General features: G+C 41.3%; 1 protein-coding gene across 1 annotated transcript in view; it reads left to right on the top strand.

The window, feature by feature from the left end:
• The window catches only part of TGM3 (transglutaminase 3), a 48,211-nt gene extending 27,786 nt beyond the window's left edge, over positions 1-20,425 (top strand). Inside the window, exons 8-13 of the mRNA XM_074211188.1 lie at positions 2,701-2,804; positions 4,830-5,072; positions 8,318-8,629; positions 11,937-12,094; positions 15,305-15,438; positions 18,144-20,425. Coding sequence (XP_074067289.1) covers positions 2,701-2,804; positions 4,830-5,072; positions 8,318-8,629; positions 11,937-12,094; positions 15,305-15,438; positions 18,144-18,291 — 1,099 coding nt within the window. The 3' untranslated portion in view covers positions 18,292-20,425. The remainder of the gene's footprint in view (positions 1-2,700; positions 2,805-4,829; positions 5,073-8,317; positions 8,630-11,936; positions 12,095-15,304; positions 15,439-18,143) is intronic.
• The last annotated feature ends 202 nt before the right edge of the window (positions 20,426-20,627 follow it).

Raw genomic sequence — 20,627 nt, forward strand, 5'->3', positions numbered from 1 at the left:
TTATAAAATCTTTCCCTCATTCATTGCACAGAAGTCCAAAGAAATGAAGTGACTTGCTTACTGTAATACAGAGAAATGGGCATGTTCTGTACTTTCTGGACTACAATGATGGAAATTTGCCTACTCTTAGTTTCCCTGTAAATTTGCCCCACAAATATTCCTCACTCCTGACTTGTTACTATTTCCATAATCACAGAACCTATGAAACAGGAATTGCTTTCTGTAGCTAATCCCTGACATCAGAACTTACATATTGGAGCCAGTCAGGTTTAGGAATGGAATATAAAACTGAAAAACAGGGTCCAACTAGCTGTGTGAGTTTGGACAAGTAACTCCACCCCTTTAGGTCTTGGTTGGACTAGATGGCCTCTGAGATCCCTTCCACCCCTACATTTTATGTCCTAAGATTCCTACCAGTTCTACTTTGTGGCTTTATATATTCTAACATTTTGTGTTCCTGGGTCCCCTCCAGCTCTTTGGATAAGTTCTTTGAGTCCAAGAGAGCAAGGTATATGCCAAGAAAAGTCTGAGTCCTCACAGCCTATTATTTTAATTTCTTCTCCATGGATATCAGAGTAGGAATTACTACCTATTAACTCAATCTCAACATTTACCTTTCAGACCAAAACTCTTAATTGCTAAACCCAATGGTTTTTTTTTCTCAGTCCTCATCTTTCTTGACCTCTTTGCAGCATTAGACCCTGTGACTCTGTATTCTCCTTGTTCTCCTCCTATCTATCTAAATGTTCCTTTGGGTCTCCTTTGATGCCTCATCATTCATATTTAGCCCCTACTTGTGAATGGCCTTCAAGGGTCTGATCTAGGCCCTCTTCTTTCTTTCTATTCTGTTCTTGGTGTTATCTCAGTAGTTTCCATTAGTTCAGTGATCATCTCTCCAACTCACATGGCCCACTTTCCATTTGTCTTGTAAGGATAAAGGGTGATAATATTTGCAAAACCCTTTGTAAACCTTAAAACTCTATACAATATTATTATGTCTAAAATGTGTTCACTCCTGACTTCTGCCTTTTAGAATCCCTAGCTTCTTTTAAGGCTTAGCTCAGATGTCAGCTTCTACCCAAGACCTTTCCTGGTCCCATGCCTATCATCAAGGTTCCCTCATACAACTTTGTAGTTACTTAATTATATACATGTTAGTTTGCCCCAGTAAAGTGGAAGCTCCTGAGGAGCAAAGACTACTTTCATTTCTAGTTTCAAATCCCTAGTAACTGGCAAAATTCCTGGCATAGATGAATGTGTAACAAATGCCTGCTGAATGAAAACTCTTACAGATAGATACCCATTTGGAAAAACAGCTTTGTCCCAAGGGCTTGGATTCCCAACTCTCAGCCTAGAAGGACTCCAATTCAATTCAATAAATATTTATGAGTGCTTACCATGTGTGTAGCACTGTTCTAGGTGATTGATAGACAAAGGCAAAAAGAAAAAATACCTGTCCTCCTGGACATTGCATTCCACTAGAGAGTTGCTACATCTACTCAGTTCAATTAAAAGTAATTCAGAAGGACAAGGTCCTAATGGAGGGGAGAGGAGCATCTGGAGAAACTCTAAGAATAGTTTCTTATCCCTCCAGTTTGAAATAGCCCTTTTGTGAATATTCAATTTGCAGAATGTTATGAAGGTCTCCTGGCCATAGCTAACCTCAAAAAGGAAGGAGGAATTTGGAATGACAGATTCTAAGGGTTGATTGAATATGTGATTAGGTTCAGATTAGGTTCATTACCTGTTTGATCCTAGGCAAGTCATTTAATCTGCCAGGGCTATTGTGTCGTCATCTGTAAAGTGAGAGAGTTGGACTAGATGATCTCTGAGGCTCCTTCCAGATCTGTAATCTTGTGATCCAATGATTCAGTTTAAACCCAAAAAACCTTTCCTGACCATCTCAAGTCAAAGGGCTCTCTCCTTTCCATAATTCCCTGTGATGTTTATTGTCTTGGGGAGATTTGATATCTCTGTTCTATTAAAATTCTTCATTATCTCTGCTAATAAGAATAGTCACTTAACATTTTGTAGCTCTTTTCAAAAGTGAACCTATTAACTCATTCAGTCCTCACAACATTCCCATAAGGAAAACTGGGTCAATAGATAACACTATTCCCATTTTAGAGATCAGGAACCTGAGACTCGGAAAAGGGAAGCCAACTTACCCAAGGTCACACAGGTAGTAAGTGAAGGAGGCAGAAATTGAACCTTTCCTCTAGAATATTAAACCTAAATATTCTTTCATTAGATCAAACTTCTTGGGGGCAGGAGTTCTATGTCTTTGTTCTCCAGCTTAACAGAGCCTAGGACTTTGTGTAAAGCATACTAAATGCAATTTGATTGAATGCAATTTTTCTCTGTCCTGTAGCTGGGCTTGAGCAGAGATGGATAAAGCTAATATAAGGCTCCAGATCAATTCAAGAACTTTATAGCTTCAGAATTCACTGTAACAGAAACACAGATTCCCTGGGGTGCTTCTGAGACCAGTTAGTTTATAACCCACACTTGAAAGCCCCTCAAATGATCAGAATTTCTTTGTGTCATAGGAGAAATATCTTCTTTTCAAGTTCATGTGGTAAATAACTGTTGCTGAAATAGTTCTAGTCTAACACCTCTTTTCTGTAACTATAAAACAAGATATTTGGGCTAGTTGACTTGACCCTAATGCTCTGACTTAACTATGACTTGATTATTCAGGAATTTTCATGTATGGAATGAAGCTTGGTTTGTTCGAAATGACTTGCATTCACAGTATAATGGATGGCAAGTGTTGGATGCAACTCCACAGGAAAGGAGTCAAGGTAAACTTTTAAGATTAAGTTGGTGTAACTATCTTTTGATTCTTTGATTGGTCATAGTTCAGATAGATCTTTATTCTTCAACTAATAGGAGGAGGATGGTACCAAAGTTATTTTGATTTATCTTTGAGATTATATTTTCCCTGCAAATTTATCCCTCTTCTTCTGTTGGTTTTGATGGATAATAAAATGGGTTTGTATCCTCTGACCCCATTCCACTTAAAGACAGGGCAAGTCACCACTCATGCCACACTACAGGTATAATGAAGCTATCTTGGGATTTAACATCTGCGAGGGAGAAACTTCCTGAAACTCTTTTTTCAATATGTCATTCCCTGCCCAAAAACTTTTATTAGCTCCCTTCTTCCCTAAGAAGTCTGAACTTCACAATCTAGCCTCACCACCTATAACCCAATCTTATCACACATTTCTGTCACACTCAAATCATCTGTTCCAGTGTGACATATCATCCCAAATACATGCATGCCTTGCCTTCTCCTATTTCTACATCTTTCCTCAGTGCCTGTAATACCCTCCATTCCTTTTCTCTGTAAATCTAGATTTTACCCATCTTTCAAGTGTCACCATTGGTATGAAACCTATATCAACATAGGTTTTTGTAGGATTTTGAATGGCTTTTGAAACTTTCTGGCATATGAATAATAGGAGTAAAAGTATCCAGGTTATGTTAAGAAAGGTCCATTTGGTCCATAACAGCAGGCAGAAAGATCTCCTGAAGTTTGGTGGTGTCAGAATTGTGTTTGGCTTGTGTTACTGCCCTTATTGATCATCCCTTCCCATTTTGAACCCAGAGAATCATAAAATTTTTATCATTAGAAAAGAATTCAACTAAAAGAGTTCAACTCTATAAGAACCCTGAGAACAAGTCATTCAGCCTTGATTTAAAACTCAATGCTCCCCAAAGTGGGTCTTGACAGCTCTGGTTGAAAGTTCTTTATATACACTCAAATACTCTTAAGTTTTTTAACCACTCAATGGAACCTGATCAAACATAGCCTGGTATGACTCATAATTTCTTGTTGTTATAAGACTTGTGTCCCATGACATCAGGGGCCATTCAGCAATTCCACTAAATAGAGGCCATTCACTTTTCATAGAATCCTAAAACTTAGAACTAGAAGGGACTTACATCATGTCATCCAGCCTCTTCATTTTACATTTGAAGAAACAGGGACATGAATTAGCCAAAGTTACACATGTAATAAGAGATCTAAGATTTGAATTCAAGTCTTCTGACAGCAAGTCTGTCACTGTTTCAGTTACACTTAGAGGGCCTAGAAATAAATGCTTTGTCTCAACTCCTAAAATTAAAGGATTCAATTAGGAAAATATCTCTCAAGAGCTTTTATATATATAGAACACCATGCTGGGGATAAAAGAAGGTACAAAATTCGGATACAATATGTTCCCTGCCCTCAATCTACTGATCCTTTCATACATTAATAAAAATGGTTTTTAGCTTTATATTATAACTTGTATATGACATTGTTCATTCTTTAATGCAGTCCTACAGCCCTGCCCAAATTATTGATCCTTTCGCTAGCCCTGGTACTTTCTTGAATAAGAATTGGGGCCTGTGCTCATCAAAGCATAAAAACCTTGAGGAGCAATGTAAAGATGGCCCTGCCAGACCTTATTTTGTCTCTGCTACAGCAAGTTGCAAATATAAGAATAGAGAGCATACTCTTTGTCCCTGTGTAGTTCCAATCTCAATCTAAAAATCCTGGAAAGTTTATGACAAGAACTCAGAACTGGTACAGATGGTATATAATCTACTGGAGTTGAGAAGTGGGAACAATTCCTCTGACATGAGATGTTCAAGGACAACTTCATGGAGATGTAGGACTTCATCTGGTTTTTGAGGGACAGATGGGATTTGGAGAAGCAGACAAAAAAAGGGAAGGACACAAATGAAATTGGGAGGCCTTCTCAGGGTGGCAGGAATGATACAGGGCTGGGAGTATCTGAGCTACATCTTTATAATCTGTTTGCCTTCTTATGCTCCAGGAGTGTTCCAGTGTGGTCCTGCTTCTGTCGTTGCTGTCAAGCAGGGTGAGGTGAACCTGGATTTTGATATGCCCTTTGTATTTTCGGAAGTGAATGCTGACCAGATCATCTGGGTTATCGGCCCTGATAACAGCAAAAAGCAAGCCTCTACCAAAACCAGCTCAGTGGGCAGGTTCATCAGCACAAAGGCTGTGGGCAGCAATTCCCGCATGGATGTCACAGACAAATACAAATATCCTGAAGGTGAGAGCCCTAGACCAGAGACAGGGACTGTCATCCCCAGAAAGAGAGATGTCTATCTAATGCCCTGAGATTTACAATATGGCAGGACTCACTCTATTTCATTTGTTCATTTATTTAGCAAATATGTATAAGCATCTGCTCCACACAGCTCCTGGTTATTTGTATCCTAAGGCATAGAGAGATGAATAAAGCATGGCTTCTGTCCTCATCAAGATTGTTGACTAACGGGGGTAGAAGCCATGTCTGCAAATGATTCTCTTAGGGAGTGTGAAATAAATGCCAAATAGGTTTAAGGTATCATAGAAGTACAGAGGAAAGGCTTTGTGGAAAAGGAGATCTTGAAAGAGAAATAGAATTTTGAATGGCAAAGATGAATCTTTCTGGCATATGGATAATGAGAGCAAAAGCATCCAGGTTATGTTAAGAAGGGTCCATTTGGAAAGTAACAATGAGCAGAAAGGTCTACTGAAGCCTGGTGGTGGAGGCTATCAGGTGTCAGAATTGTGTTTGGCTTGTGTCCTATAGGCAATAGGAAGCTGTGAAATGACATGATCTGAACAACCTCAAAAAAAAGGATTTTCTCTAAATAAGTCAATGCTGCCTATAAGCACCAATTATTGAGAAGGAAGCCCAGAGATGCTATAATGAAGGGAAGTAAGAAAAGTAGGGGAAGAAAGTAAAGACCATTTAGATTGTGACTGTTTCCTGGAGATATCAGTGATCACGTTTAGTTGACTTTGTCATTGTGCCTAACAAGCAACAGCTAGGTAGCAGCTTAGTGGCACAGTGGATAGAGCACCAACCCTGGAGTCAGGAAGACATGAGTTCAAATGTGACCTCAGACACTTAATACTTGCTTAGCTGTATGGCCTTGGGCAAGTCACTTAATGCTATAGCCTTGAAAAAATAAAAAAAACCACAAAAACATTGTGCCTAACAGGGAACCATGTCCTAATGGGGTGATGGCACTGATATCATGAAGATATGTCATAGTAGAAAGGGCCTGAAGGATATAGACCATCGAAAGGGCCCTAGAGTCTAAAATAAAGAATGGCATTGCTAGGAGATACTTTAGACTGTAGAATCTAAAAATGTAACTGAAGTCATAGACCACAGAATGTCAGAACTAAAAGGGAACACAGAATAGCTCTTAGAATATGGAATATATAATGTTCAGGCTGAAAGGAATTTTAGAGATGTAATATTATCCTGTTCTCAAATTCCACAGATGGAAAAACTGAGGCCTGGAGAGGCAGTGACTTGCCTAAGGTCACCCAGCTCATCAGTAGTAAAGCCAGAACTAAAATCAATGTCTCTAGATTCCTAGGTTTATGTTCTTTATTAACCCCTTTGATTTTGCTTTCCCTTCTCTCTCTAGATTTTGTCCTCCTCTTCCATTCCTTTCCACTCCCTTTCCCTCTTCTAAGATTGCTTTGGACCATCTATAACTCCTGCCAGCCTAGCCTATCCTATAGGTAACGCCCAAAGCTTCCTGTTTGATGATCCCTAATTCAGAAAATTAAGCACAGTGATTTTTATTCTGCCTCCCTCCTACCAATTCCAGATAACCCCCTAGCCTTTTACAAACAATTGTTCCCACCCCTAACACACACTGATTTGAAATATAGACAAGAGAGTATAATGAAAAGAACAATGGACTTGTTGTCCTGTGATCTGAGGTGTAATCTTGACCTTGCCTAACTTCAGATCAGTCTCTTCTCTCTGGCCTCAGTTTCCCCATCTATAAAATGAGAGGATCAGAGTAGACAGCTGTAAGATCCTTTTCAGTGCTGACACTAAGGTCACGAGCAGAATCAGTGCCAGCAAGAAGGTTCCATATGGATGCAGCCTGAACCATCCTCAATCCCAACTGCATCAGCTTCATGTCACCATCCTGGGGTGGTTCTGTAACCAAGGGCAGAGACTGGCCCCCAGAGTGCAGGATGAAAATAGGCTTCAGCAAATAAATGTCCCACCATCCAAAAGAGGTTGAATCAAGAGTGTGACCTATTCCAGGTTAATGTTATGTTCATGCAAAATACCTAGAAAACAAGATGAGACTAGAAACAAAGAGACCACAATTTAGTATAACAAGCACATTATACAGTGTAGTTACAAAAGGGAAGCAGTTGAATTTAAGTACATATATATATATATATATATATATATATAGTATATCTTATTTTTGCCTCACACAAGGCAATCCAGGTATTATTAACCCCATTTAACAGATGGGAAAATTGAAAGTATGAAATGACTTACCCAGGATCACATGAGAGTCATTGGCAGATACAGGACCTGGCTGTTGGTCCATCATTTTTTTCCCCATTGGACCCATGCTACTTCATTTCCATCCCCTACTGGTAACCCAACCTGGGCTCCGCCCCATCCCCTGCGTGACATGAAGCAGAGTCATTTGACCAGTCAGCCTCAATTTCCTCACCTTATGACGCTCACTTTGCCCCAAGGAGCTCATAAAAGTAGTTGCTAAGCTTTTTGTATAACAGGAGTAGGAAGTCTTGATCTTTGGGCAAAGCCCAGTAGCTGACCTACATAGCCCCAGTCAGTGGGAACTACAGTTCTCAGCATAGCTCTTGACCCCAAGTATTCAGCCTGCATCTCAACTAAAGGATGGGAAGTAGCCAAGAGGAACCACCACTGAAAGGATCTAGCTGCTCTGGTAATCTGTTTTTCTCCCTTGAAAGCTGGAGCTGAACCTCCCTGGGGCAACTTGGGAGCAGATTAGGGGTGAGGCCAATCATTCCATCTCCCTTCTTTCCATTGAGATCCTTGGCAAATGGCCAACTGGGTAAGGATTTGAGGCTCACAGCCACTAACAGTTAAATCTAAAATTTAGGTAGGGAGTGGACCTTAGAACATAAAGTGTTGGAATTGTCCTGAGCTCCTAAGTTCCTTAAGAATAGCATCTGTCTTATATGGATGTTTGTATCCCTATTGCCTTGTAATAGATACTTCATAAATGTCTGTGAAATTGAAAGCAGTCCAATTTGGAAGTTGAAAGTTGAAATGAACCTAAGTAGAGACTATCAAGCTATTGACTTCCCAGTTTCACAGGTGAAGATACTGAGTCCTAAGGAAGGGAGGCTACTTACATCCAGCAAATCAATAACAAAGGCAAGACTAGATCTCAAATCTTGAATTCTGGTGCTCTTACCACTACTATAAGATGACCTCCAAATACTTAAGATTCCCTCCCAACACCTTCTCCCTCTGTCTTTGCACAGGTTCTAAAGAGGAGAGGGATGTATTCAATAAGGCTCTGCAGAGACTGAAGCCCAATGCTGGGGCTTTTGGTGCCACCTCATCTACAGAAGAAAACCCAGGAGAAAGACCACCCACTATCTCTGGGAAGTTCAAGGTCAATGGTACTCTGGAAGTGGGCAAAGAGGTCAACCTGATCCTGCAGCTCAAAAACCTGAGTGATGATTGGAAAACTGTGTCAGTGAACATGACGGCTTGGACCATTGTGTACAATGGGACTCTAGTGCATGAGGTGTGGAAGGACTCCTTCACAGCTTCTCTGAATCCTCAAGAAGGTAACTTGGGAGCTCTTTCCTTAAAGGTTCCCTCTTCTGCTACAATTTACACTAGACAGAATTCTCACCTGTATATTATCTCCTGGTGTATTCTGTACAGCCTTACAATGTTTGCAGGCCCTGCAGAGATCATTGCCCCTCACCCCATCCCTGCACAGGTACTAGACCAAGCAAGGACTGGCCCAAAGCTACTGAGTTAATACTGTTCTAAAGAAGGTAGGAATGTTGTCCCTCTCATTGAAATGGAAGGTCCCCAAGAGCAGGGACCATGTCACTTTTATCTTGGTGTCTCCTGGACCTAAGACTGGCACATTGGCACATAGATGTTTAATTAAAGTTTATTAAATGATTATGGATTCCACACTACAGTGTGGAAAATAATAAGAATTGACTGGATATAGTGCAAGTCATAAAGAGACTCAAAAGTTTCCAAATTGACCAGATGAGTAAAGATGGAGAGGGCGCAAGCATTGAAGGGCAAGAGAGAAAGAAAAGGAGGGAGAGAGGGAGAGAGAGAGAGCAAAAGAGGATAAGGGAGGAGAGAGGAGAGGAGAGAGAAGTAGATTAGATACATTAGAGATGGATAGATGGATGGATAGAGAAATATAAAATATAAAAATAGGCAAATAGATAAGAGATAGAAAGATTAGAGATAGATCTATCTATTCATTTTCTCTCCCATTAGAATTTGTGTCTTAAAATCAGGGCTTGTCTTACTTTTCTATTTCTATTCTCAGCACTTTGTAATCAATCAATGTTCTCTTCATATATATAGAACATTATTAAGCACTTACTGTGTGTAAGGCACTGAGCTCTACAGGAAGTTCTGACAAAGCCTGCCTCCAGGAACTTCTGCTCTAAGGGACTAGGAAAGGCCTGGGGAGGAGGGGCCAGGTGTGTGTGTGTGGGGGGGGGGGATGGGGGAGCCAGTGCCTGACTGCTCTCTAGAGTCATTTGTTAAGTTTTTGATGTGAGAATTTACACCTTGCAAAATCCTCAAAGATCACAAACCAGGACTTGAGTTATTTACTTTTTATGTTTAGATTTAAGAAAGTGATGGCGTAAGATTAAACTACAGAGGGAATTAAACTACTACTGATGGGAAGAGGTAAAGATAGTCCAAGAAGAGCCGTAAGGGGCATTAAGTACTTTGAAGTTCTCCAATAATAGATGTTCTCAGGGTTATGTTGTATATTGCAAAGCAATCCCAAAACTCCAGGGGTCTCTGCTACACCTGAACTACAACTTTTCCTCTTCCCTGCCTTCTGGTTAGGAAAAAACAATAATAATAGCAGTCTTTCTCTTATACCTTCTCCCAGGGGCAGAACATCATAATAGTAACAAAAATTAGTGTTCTAAGGTTTTAAAAGCTGACATTTTCCCCCATAACAACTCTGTGAGGTAGATAGTACACTGTCATTGGTGTTATGGTACTCATTATACCTATGAAGTTGAAAGTTCAGAGATCTCATTTCATTCTCACAATGACGCTGGGAGAGAAGTGCTTTTATTATCCCCAATTTATAGATGAGGAAACTGAGGCAAACTGCAGTAAAGTGACTTGTCCACAGTCATAAAACTAGTGCCTGAGGCTGAGTTTAAATTTAGGTTTTTCCTGACTCTCCCTGTTTGTTTTTGAGCAGCCTCCCATTAGGCAGGCTGACTGGGACTGGCTTATAAAGGTTTTTAATGCTAGGTTTATGAGTTTGTAGCATTTCACCTTTAAGCAATGGGATATTGCTTTTGAAGCAACTGAATATGCTCAAGCAGGAGAGGAAGATGCTATTGGAAGTTTACCTTGGCCAGATAGATTGGAGACTAGAGGCAGGGATGGGGACTGAGCAGGCGGCTGTTGCTATAGAACTCTAGAATGTGAGAACTATAAAGGACAGCAAAGATCATCTAATACAATTCCATCCTTTTCCAGATGTGGAAACTGAGGCTAGGAGTGGTAAAGTGACTTGATGCAACTTAGAGGCCAGATCTGAGATGATCACGTGTCTCTTTGCCTCTCTCAGGCAGAGGTCTATGATTTTGGGGTTTGAGATATAAAACCTCTGAAGAGCAGCTATAGGGTCCTGGCTCTACAGGCCATGAGCTTAGACTGGTCCCTAGAGAAGTGTGACCCTGGGGAGAGACCAGGCAGTATCCTTTACCATCCAGCTAGGGTAGGGAGGAAGGGAAAGAGGAAAGGAAGAAAACCCTCCCTCCTCTGGGGGAATAGAAACAAAGTATGAAACCAAGAGCATTGAAATAGGACCCAGGACACCTGGGTTTGAGGTCTGTCTCGGCCACTAATTCACCATGCTTCCATAAGCAAATTATTTCTCTCTGAGTTTCAGTTTCCTTATCTATAAAATGGGAATAACTCCTGTGCTGCCTCCCTCACCAGGTTGTTGGGACAATTAAATGTAGTAATGTATGTGAAGCATCTTGGGACCATAAAGTGAAATATATAAACCTGTTCTATTAGTATTATTCAAGTGGATTAAAAGGTCCCAGCATCTCGCCTAAAGAGGAAGGTGAAGAGTCCAGGTCCATATCTATGCTAAACTTGGCAGGAAGGTATGAGGGTCTTATGCCAGTGCAGAAACTGTTGGTTTAGGTTCCATATACCCTCAGAGTTCACTCTGAGTGTGAGCTATCCTGGCTCATGTGAGTTTTCCTGTTTAATTCAAATGTAGCCCGAGGCTACAGTCACTTTCTGTGGTTCTAGTGAATTAGAATAGAAAATATAGTATATCCCTCACAGAATGGGCAACTCCTAGGCCCAGACATGCCTGGGCCCTGGGGACTAAATGCCTTTTATTCTTCTCAGGAAAAGGAGGGAGCAGCAGTGCCTGAGCTGTTGAAAACTTTCCCTTAATATGATTTCTCTCTCATCACACTCAATTTGGATCAATGTACAACATGGAAACAATGTAAAGTCTGACAGATTGCTTTCCTTGGGGGGAGGGAGTAAGATTGGGGGGGAAATTGTAAAACTCAAATAAAATCTTTAATAAAAGAAAGAAAAGATTAAAAAAAGAGAAGAAAACTTTCCCTTACAGAAGTTTGGCCTCTGGAGCATTTGCTCAACTTTTTTTATGGTGGATGCCCCATCCTAATTCCAGGGCAGTTCTTAGTTACCAGGTGTCTGGCTATCTCAACATCCACAGGGAAGGAGGTATTTTTATCAGTGATTAACTAAGAGAGAAGTAACCCAAGCATTGACCAGAAAACTTTTCCCCAGAGTAGACCAGCTTCATATTCACCTCCTAAGAAAAACCACACTGCCCCACACTCATTCTTGGAATTGTCCTTCTAGAAATGGAGTACCCATTGAAGCTCACATATGCTCAATATGAAAACTTCTTGACGGCAGACAACATGATCCGCATCACTGCTGTGTGTCAAGTTACCGATGAAGCTGAGGTTGTGGTGGAGAGAGATGTCATCTTGGACAACCCTGCCATCACTCTGGAGGTAGAAGGATACTCCTTCTATGGGTTGGGGGATTTTGGGAGTAGCCAAGAGTAGAGACCTGTGGCTAAAGGGACCCTCACCAACATACATGGACACATTATTTTGAAATTAGTACAATCATATCTTGAGTATACTGAAACCACTAGCATAACCATAAACCCTTCAATTCTTTCAAAGAATAAGATCTTCATAAATAAAAACAAAGACAAGAAACTTGGTATAGACATGACTCCTGCCCAGGACCTAGTAGTATCTCAACTCAGGGATTTGGATGAGACTGTTTCTCTGATGCCATATGCACATGCCCCAAGGAGATAGTCACACTCCCTTTTTCCTTCCTCTTTTTCTCCTGTACAACATTTACCAACCTTTTTTGGTTTAAGACAAATCTGCAAACTTCCTAGGTCACACTGTAAACACATAGAAAAGGGGGAATAAAGGAAGCCAGGACAGTACAGCCAGTGAAGGATATCCTTATTCTCCACCAGAGCAACCTGGTACCCTGGTTAGGAAACAGACAAGCTTTTCAGAGCTCTCTCCCTTCTTGACTACTCATCCTCCTGTACAAGGCCTACTGGTGCCCCATCTCCCTAAGGGGCTGGCATGTGGAGGCCTGCCGGCCCACAAGAGGCTCTGACATTGACTCTTCCAAGATCAGTCTAAGGCTGAGTCCTTATTCTGATGAAGGCTGCTCTGGCTTGAACTGGGGTTTCCTCTCTAAGAAACTCACCTCTTCTCCCCAACTTAGATATCTCATCAGCTTCTTAGAGTAGAATAAGATCCTAAAATGGTAGCAATGAGTAGAGTCACAGGACCAGGGTTTGGAATCCAGTTCTGCTCCACATTACTTGTGTGACCTTGGGCAAGTCACAATTTCCCAGGACTTGTTTCCTCCTCTTAAAATGAGGGGGTTGACCTATGGAGTATCTGAGATCCCTTCCAGCCCCAGATCTGTGATGCTCTGAGCCTTTTTCCTCAGTTGTCTAATGAAAAAGTTGGACTAGATGGTCTCAAAGGACTTTACAACACCAAATTCTTTAAAAATATTATGTCCTTGGAGGGGCGGCTAGGTGGCTCAGTGGATAGAGCAGCAGCCCTGGAGTCAAGGAGTATCTGAGTTCAAATCCGACCTCAGACACTTAATAATTACCTAGCTGTGTGGCCTTGGGCAAGCCATGTAACCCCATTTTCCTTGCAAAAACCTAAAAAAAAAAAGAATATTATGTCCTTGGGGCAGCCAGGTGGCACAGAGGAAAGAGCACCAGTCCTGGAGTCAGGAGAACCTAGGTTCACATCCAGTCTCAAACTCTTAATAATTACCTTGCTGTGTGACTTTAGCCTCAATGCCTTGCAAAAAAACAACAAAAAAAAGAAAGAATATTATGACCTTAACACATATAAGGGGCTTTACAGTTTATAAAATGCACTCATTATCCAGTATTATTAAATACAGTATTAGTTTAGATTAATTGCATCTATTATCTTCTTGGATCCTCAGAAGGATAGCAAGGCATATACTCCCTTCACAAATGAATCTCAAACTGGGAAAACTGAGGAAGCAGCATCTTCTGTAGGGTTCTCTTCTTAGGTAGTGATAGTACTGGGACTTGATCCCAGTTTGCAAGACTTCCTTAGGACTAGAGAAATTAAGTGACTTACAGGTAGCAAATAACTGAGTTGCAATTTGACCCCTGGTCCTCAGACTCCACTGTTTTTCACTATGCTGTCTTCTGTTCTCCAAAGGCAAATTATATATTTCAAGGATGTTTTTATTTTTATCATTCCCTTTTAATTGGGAGGATCCCTACTTAGCCAACCTCCCAAGTATGCAAGGAAGATAGATAGAGCATTTCTCTGCTATTGGTATCTCACTCCAGAACCCTGCACAGCTTCTTGGAAGAGATCTGTAACTGCTCCAGGCAGTTTGACCAGACCATCAACACTACCGAACAAGAAAACAAGATAGTAGGCCCAAACAAAATAGGAATTTGGTCAATTTAGGGAAATTGTAAAGCTCTTTTAATGACCCCAGCTTCTTCTATAAACAAGTCCTATCTTTTTGCTACAGTGATCTCCAATGTGGTTATCTGTAGTCCAACATGGAACAGTTTCTGAAGAATTTTTAAAATAAGGATGTCATATGACCAACAGAGAACTACATGGAGGGTGAGAGGGGGCATGAGCCAACTCTGACCCATGAAAAGTAAGGAAATGTCAAATAAAGAAAGGATATTATTGAAGAAAGACCTAATAAAAATGTTTAGTCAGGTAGTGAGAATGAGAAATAAGCCTCTCTACTCTACTATCATCAACAAGGAGTCAGGAAAAATTGAGGGAGGTCCCAAAATGTCAGGGGACCCCTCTGGAGAACTGGGAGCACATGGACATGATCACATGGCATAGCCTGGTACTGATAGGTCAGACTGGCCATGGCCTTGAGGTCACTGGTCCATTTGAATAGTTTAAACTATGTTTGCACTTAAAACTTTGAATAGTTTAAACTATGTTATGTTGGGAGGTTATTATGATCCTAGCATACATTGATGCAAAATAATATCAGCTTCCAATTATTTTGAGTCAATATTTAAGTATTTTTCCCAGAGTCAAATTGAGAGAGTAAGTGATACACAGTGGAAGAAGCCCTGGCCTAGGAGCCAAGTATTCAGAATTCTTTTCCTGGCTCCATCACTGTCTCCAGGTTCCCCTCTCTCACTTTCCTCATCCATAAAAAAGAAGGGGTTGGTCTAGCTCAGTAGTATCAAACTCAAATGGAAATGAAACCACTAAGGCATTTGTAAGAATCCCAAAGTCCTGCACTGAGACTTAGAAACCTCATGTTAACATTATTTATGTTGTATTTTAAAATATATTTTGTTAGATATTACCCAGTTATTATTAAATTATTCCCATGTGAATCTGATTAGGGAGCACTCTACAGTGTTGCCCCTGGGTCTCCCTATTCTATGTCTCTCTTCCAGTGACTTCTAAGAGTCCTTTTTGCTTAATTTTCTGAGTTTCTAAGTCTGTGAGTCCGTGGCAGAGCTGGAATTAAAAGCCAGATTGCCTGACTCCTCCTAATCATTTTCCCAACACTCCACTACACTTTACAGCATCCTCTCTCCACTGTCTTCTAGGTCAAGTGCAGAGGAGCAGGTACTGGGTGAGCTGAGGGAGATAAGCCATAATAGAATCTGTATCTTTTCTCCACAGTTATTGGACCAGGCTAGAGTGAGGACCCCCGTAAATGTGCAGGTTCTGTTTGCCAACCCCCTGGATGAACCAGTAGATAATTGTGTGCTCACAGTGGAAGGCAGCGGTCTCATGCGGGGCAACCTCAGGATTAGGTAAGTTTTGGAATCTCAGCCCTGGACGGGGACTTGTATGATTCAGGAAGCTGATTTGTTTAGATCTAATGTAACTGGGGGACCCTTGTGGTTCTCAGGACTCAGTGATATTGCTGTCCTTAGGGTGCAGCAAATCGGGATCTATGTTCTGCCTCTCTTCTCCCATCTCCAGCCAATCCTTGCTGGTTGCCATGGTAACCAAGGGGGTGTAGACTGTGGGACAAGGGTGGGAGCAAGAGGACAATGAGGTAACACCATCTGATGGGCACTCACAAAGACCAGAGTTTCCAGCACATAAACACAAAGGTCTCTGTAAGACTGAATCTCATGAGATCAAAGGCTATGTTTCCTAACTCTCCTAACTTCCTAACTCTGCCCGGAAGGACACCCAAGTGTCGCCAACTCCCCAGAGCTTTACTCATCAGCTATGGAAACTTAGATCATAGAATATAAACTTCACAACAGGAGAGGACCTCATGTTGAGTCCCACTTCTGGACTCTTTCAATCTTCCCCAGGCCAGCGTTGGAGTGGTGGGAGACAAGAATTACAAAGGAGACAAATATTCCATCAAGATCTCCAAGTGCTCTGTTTATTCACCAAAACACCAGTGCCTAAATACCTTTCAGTCTCTAATCCACTCCCACAGCACTTATTAAGACAAGATTCTGGTGTTCAAGGACACCAGGTGAAGATAATTCACAATACTCCCATACACAATGGTTCCCATCATATCCCCCTTCTTATTTTTGAAAAAAAATTATTACATAATGAATGCTACAAAAGTTGTAAACAAAAGTTCAAAAACAGTATAAAAAATGTCAATTAAGCAATAGTAAAAACCAATATTCCCAAATTCCTTGAAATACCTTTTATCCCCAACTTACAAAGATTACAAAGTTTTTCTTTTGCCAATAACAAACCTTTCAAAGCAATCAAATTCAAAATTCAAATCAAAAGGAGTAACATTTAACTTTACTTATTTCAGAGTTTAGATACTAGCACAAACACGGAAAACAAATGTTTTGTATTTCAAATTCATCAAAGTGAGATTGTTGAATACCCTGGCTGGTACCAAAATCTCAAAATATAAAAACATTTTCCCACCTCTCCAGGCCAGTGGAGAGATGTAAAAATGTCCTATTGATGATTAAATACACATATGCACACATAACCAATTAAGACCAGTCAACAGAAATATAAGTCATAGGCACAGGCTTCAAAATCTAAATTTCCCAATCCCAGGAAAAACAAGTCTTTTTCCCCTTTTCTCATAACTAATTGAACCACAAAGCTTCCCAATCGATAACCTATTGAAAAACATAGTCATTGTCCAACCCCCCTGTCCTTGCCAAACCAGGAAAAAGACATGGGAGTCCCTTGATTTCTAAAATAAGTTTTTTGAGACATGGGTTTGAGTTTCCGAAGTTCCAAAAAGGAAGACTTCCCTTCTCCCTCCCCCCTCCCTCTGCAGAGGGTGGGAAGGGCAGAGAATGAGAGAGCATTTGAAATCACCTAAGGGGTTGACATCAGTACAACCTGGAGTTGCAGTACCTTGGGAAACAGTAGCTATCACCATCACAAACTGTCCAACAATATGTGACACCTTCGCTCTCTACACAGGAAGCACAGTTAGTGTTCCATACACAGCCCTCTGCTGCCCAAACAACTGCCAAGTTGCAGTCAGCTGTAGGCTGGCAAGTGAAACTTGTTGTGGCTTCCAGAGCAAAACTCATAAACATCAGGGTCTGCATCGGGGTCTTTGGCAACCATGAGAAGTCTCTAAAATAGCCAGTTGGTTTAGGGGTTTGGATCGCACTTAACAGGCATAGAACAATCAGGCCTGCTGCCCCAGCCAAAAGGAGCATCAAGCAGGTCCTCTGCATCGGGTTCACTGCACTGGTATGAACTCCTGCTGAGCAAGAAGCTTCATCCCCTGGGGCATTGCCTCAGAGACTCTACTTCCCACTGAATCCTCAGATGTTAAATACTTAATTGTTGTCTCACTTTCATTGGTTCCTCTTTGTTTAAAATCAGCCCCTAAGTAGCAAATCAACTTGTTACTTTCTCCAGAGTCCTCTGCTCTGGGATGTTGCCTGATTCTCTTGCTTGTATCTGCTATGTCCTTCTTCCAGACTTTACTCAGATAACACGCCTTTGTGCTATATGTTTAGTCCCTGTTGGACACCATATGTCATCAAGTTCCACTTTTAGACTCCTTAATCTTCCCCAGGCAAGCACTGGAGGAGCAGGAAACAAGGATTACAAAGGAGACAAGTACTCCATCAAGATCTCCAAGAGCTCCCTTTATTTACCAAAACACCAATGCCTAAATACCTTTACAGTCTCTAATCCACTCCCACTCCCATGGCACTTATCAAGATAAGATTCTGGTGTTCAAGGACACCAGGTGAAGATAATTCACAACACTACCATACTAAATGGTTCCCAACAACCTCAGAGAACACATAGTCTATTCAAGAGGGAAAATGGAGGAGGAGGAGACTGAGGCCCATAGAGATGAAATGATGTATCACACAGCAACAGTGGTAGAGTTCAGGCCTCAAGTCTTTTGATTTTCAGCTGAGGTCTCTTTTTGAATTGCTGTTTGGCCAAAGCTGTGTCACCTGGGAGATACGAGATGGGGAGGCTTGTTTTCTTTTCTTTTTATCTTTCCTCATACTTCTTGCTTCACTCTTCCCTTTAGGGTACCATCCCTACGCCCAAAGGAGCGCTCCAACTTCAAGTTTGAGATCACTCCCCTCAAGAGTGGCACCAAACAGCTCCTCATTGACTTCTCCTGCAGCAAGTTCCCAGCAATCAAGGCCTTCCTGTCTGTTGATGTGACTGAATGAGGAGGCTGGAGCTATCTGCTATCCACCTCCCCTCCTACCTGGATAGACTGGGTCATGGGCTTCTTGAAATAGCCCTGTCATTCAGCCAGGGTTGTCATACCTGAGAAGCCCACCCAAGAGCCAGGCTGCTCAAACACCTTTGTCAAGTCCCTTTCTAAATACATACATACACATACACACATACACACACACACATGCACACACACGTGGATGCATACACAATTTTACACATACATATTCTCTCTTCTCTCACACACATCTTCTAATACACACATGCAACTGCATACATTCTTTATCATATTCATACTCATGTATACTACTCATATTCTTTCTCCAGTCCACACACATATACAACTTTTCTCATATACATGCTTTCTCTTTCTCTCTTTTTCCCTCTCTCTCTGTATCTCATTCACATGCATACACAAACACACACACACACCCTTCAGATGGTGTCTGCAAGGGATGTACCCACTTCACTTTTGCACATTCCCCAGCAGGTAATTCCTCCTCAGGCCACAGCTGCCTCCTCTGCTTCTCCTCTAAGCCCCTTTTGTCTTGGATTTGCACATTACTTGACCATTGAACTTTCAGGATAGAAATAGAAATAATAGTCTCCCTAATTTTGATACAGTGCCTTACAATCTCCCAAGCTCATTACTGCTTATAAGTCTTACAGTTTACAAAGGGCTTTCACATCCATTGTTTCATTGGATGCTTAACCCCATGAGGGTAACAAGGTAGGGATTTTTATCCCCATTTCACAGATAGAGAAATTGAGAGTCAGAAAGTTTAAGCAGCTTGCCTATGGTCACACAACTAGCTAGTGACAAAAGTAGGATTCAAACCCAAAGCTGTAGATCCCAAGTTGAGGACTCATTCCACTGACTCCTTCCCCTTCCCATGGAAGAAGAGGATGTTTGGACTGTTTGCCAACATGAGATGAGTGTTTGTGCTATTCCTGCTTCTACCTCAGATGTGAGGATATGGGGATATATCTGCCACATGATACAACTCCATACATTGAACAATGGTAATAATAAACAATGTTATATGACAGTGATGTTGAAGGACATCCCACTCTCATGCCTTCAGAGGAAAGTGCTTGTTATACCTTCTCTGTTACCAGCTTGGGCAGAGTTCAAGAAGCCCAGAGTCCTGTCCTGTCCCATACTCCTGATTTTCTAGTACTATGTTGTTACCACCACCACCCTCCACCTCTATTTCCATACTCTTAGATTTGGAGAAATCTGTTTGGTGAGTTGCAGCCTCCTGGCTCAAAAAAGGACTTAGAATATAGGAAGTAAGAGCTGGAGGAGATGTCTCCTTAGAGCATAAAGTGTCAGAGCTGGAGAAGGTCTTAAAAAGGTAAAAGTGGAAGAAACCCTGGAGATGGTCATATCCAAACTCCCATTTAGAGAAACAGATCTAGGGAGGAGAAATAGCTTGTGGCAGAGTCAAGAATGGATTACAAATCTCTAACTCCCTAGCCTCCAGGTTCTTTCCACTGAGAAAATGAACCAATGATGAGTTCTCTCCATATAAAAGGAGGGGAGGAGATTTTGTCTCCATCCATAGAAAAAGTGTGACATTACAGTAGACATACCTTTCTGTTTTTCCCCAACTCATGGGGCTATGGAAAAGATAGAAAGAGGTACTGCCTCTGCCTAACTGAACCATTAGCCCCATGGTTCAGTGTGCAGAAAAACAAGACAGATGTGCCAACCAGAAAGGACAAGAAATAAACAGAGATGGAGAGAAACCTTAATTCAGACTAGTATCTAACTAGTTCAGATTAGTGCAGAAACCATCATCTCTTCCTAGTGCCAGTTTCCTTTGTTATACCAGCCAGAAGAGACCTACTCCTGGAGTACACATATGACATTCACTCATCTCACTCAAGTTTTTAACAGGAAGGGTAGAGGTGGAAGATACTTGAGGAAAAAGAAAGTTAGACCTAAAAGAAATTTTTAGACATAGACTATTAAGAGACTGAAGGAACCTTAGAAGATGAAATGTCAGCATTAGAGAACACAAACCCTCAAGAGACCCAAGAAGCCTTCAAGTCCAGCTGGTTCAACTCATCTCCTTTTTTTTTTTTTGGCAAGCAAATGGGGTTAAGTGACTTTGCCCATCACACAGCTAGGCAGTTATTAAGTGTCTGAGGTCATATTTGAATTCAGGTCCTCCTGACTTCAGGGCTGGTGCTCTATCCACTGAGCCACCTACCTGTACCTCAACTCATCTATCATTAGAAATCCCCTCTGCAGCATCCCCAACAAACGGTCATCCAGACATTTTTAGAACACTTCTACCAAGAGGGTAATCTGTTGTTC

This window comes from Macrotis lagotis, chromosome 1 (assembly GCF_037893015.1).
Source record: "Macrotis lagotis isolate mMagLag1 chromosome 1, bilby.v1.9.chrom.fasta, whole genome shotgun sequence".
NCBI lineage: Eukaryota > Metazoa > Chordata > Mammalia > Peramelemorphia > Peramelidae > Macrotis > Macrotis lagotis.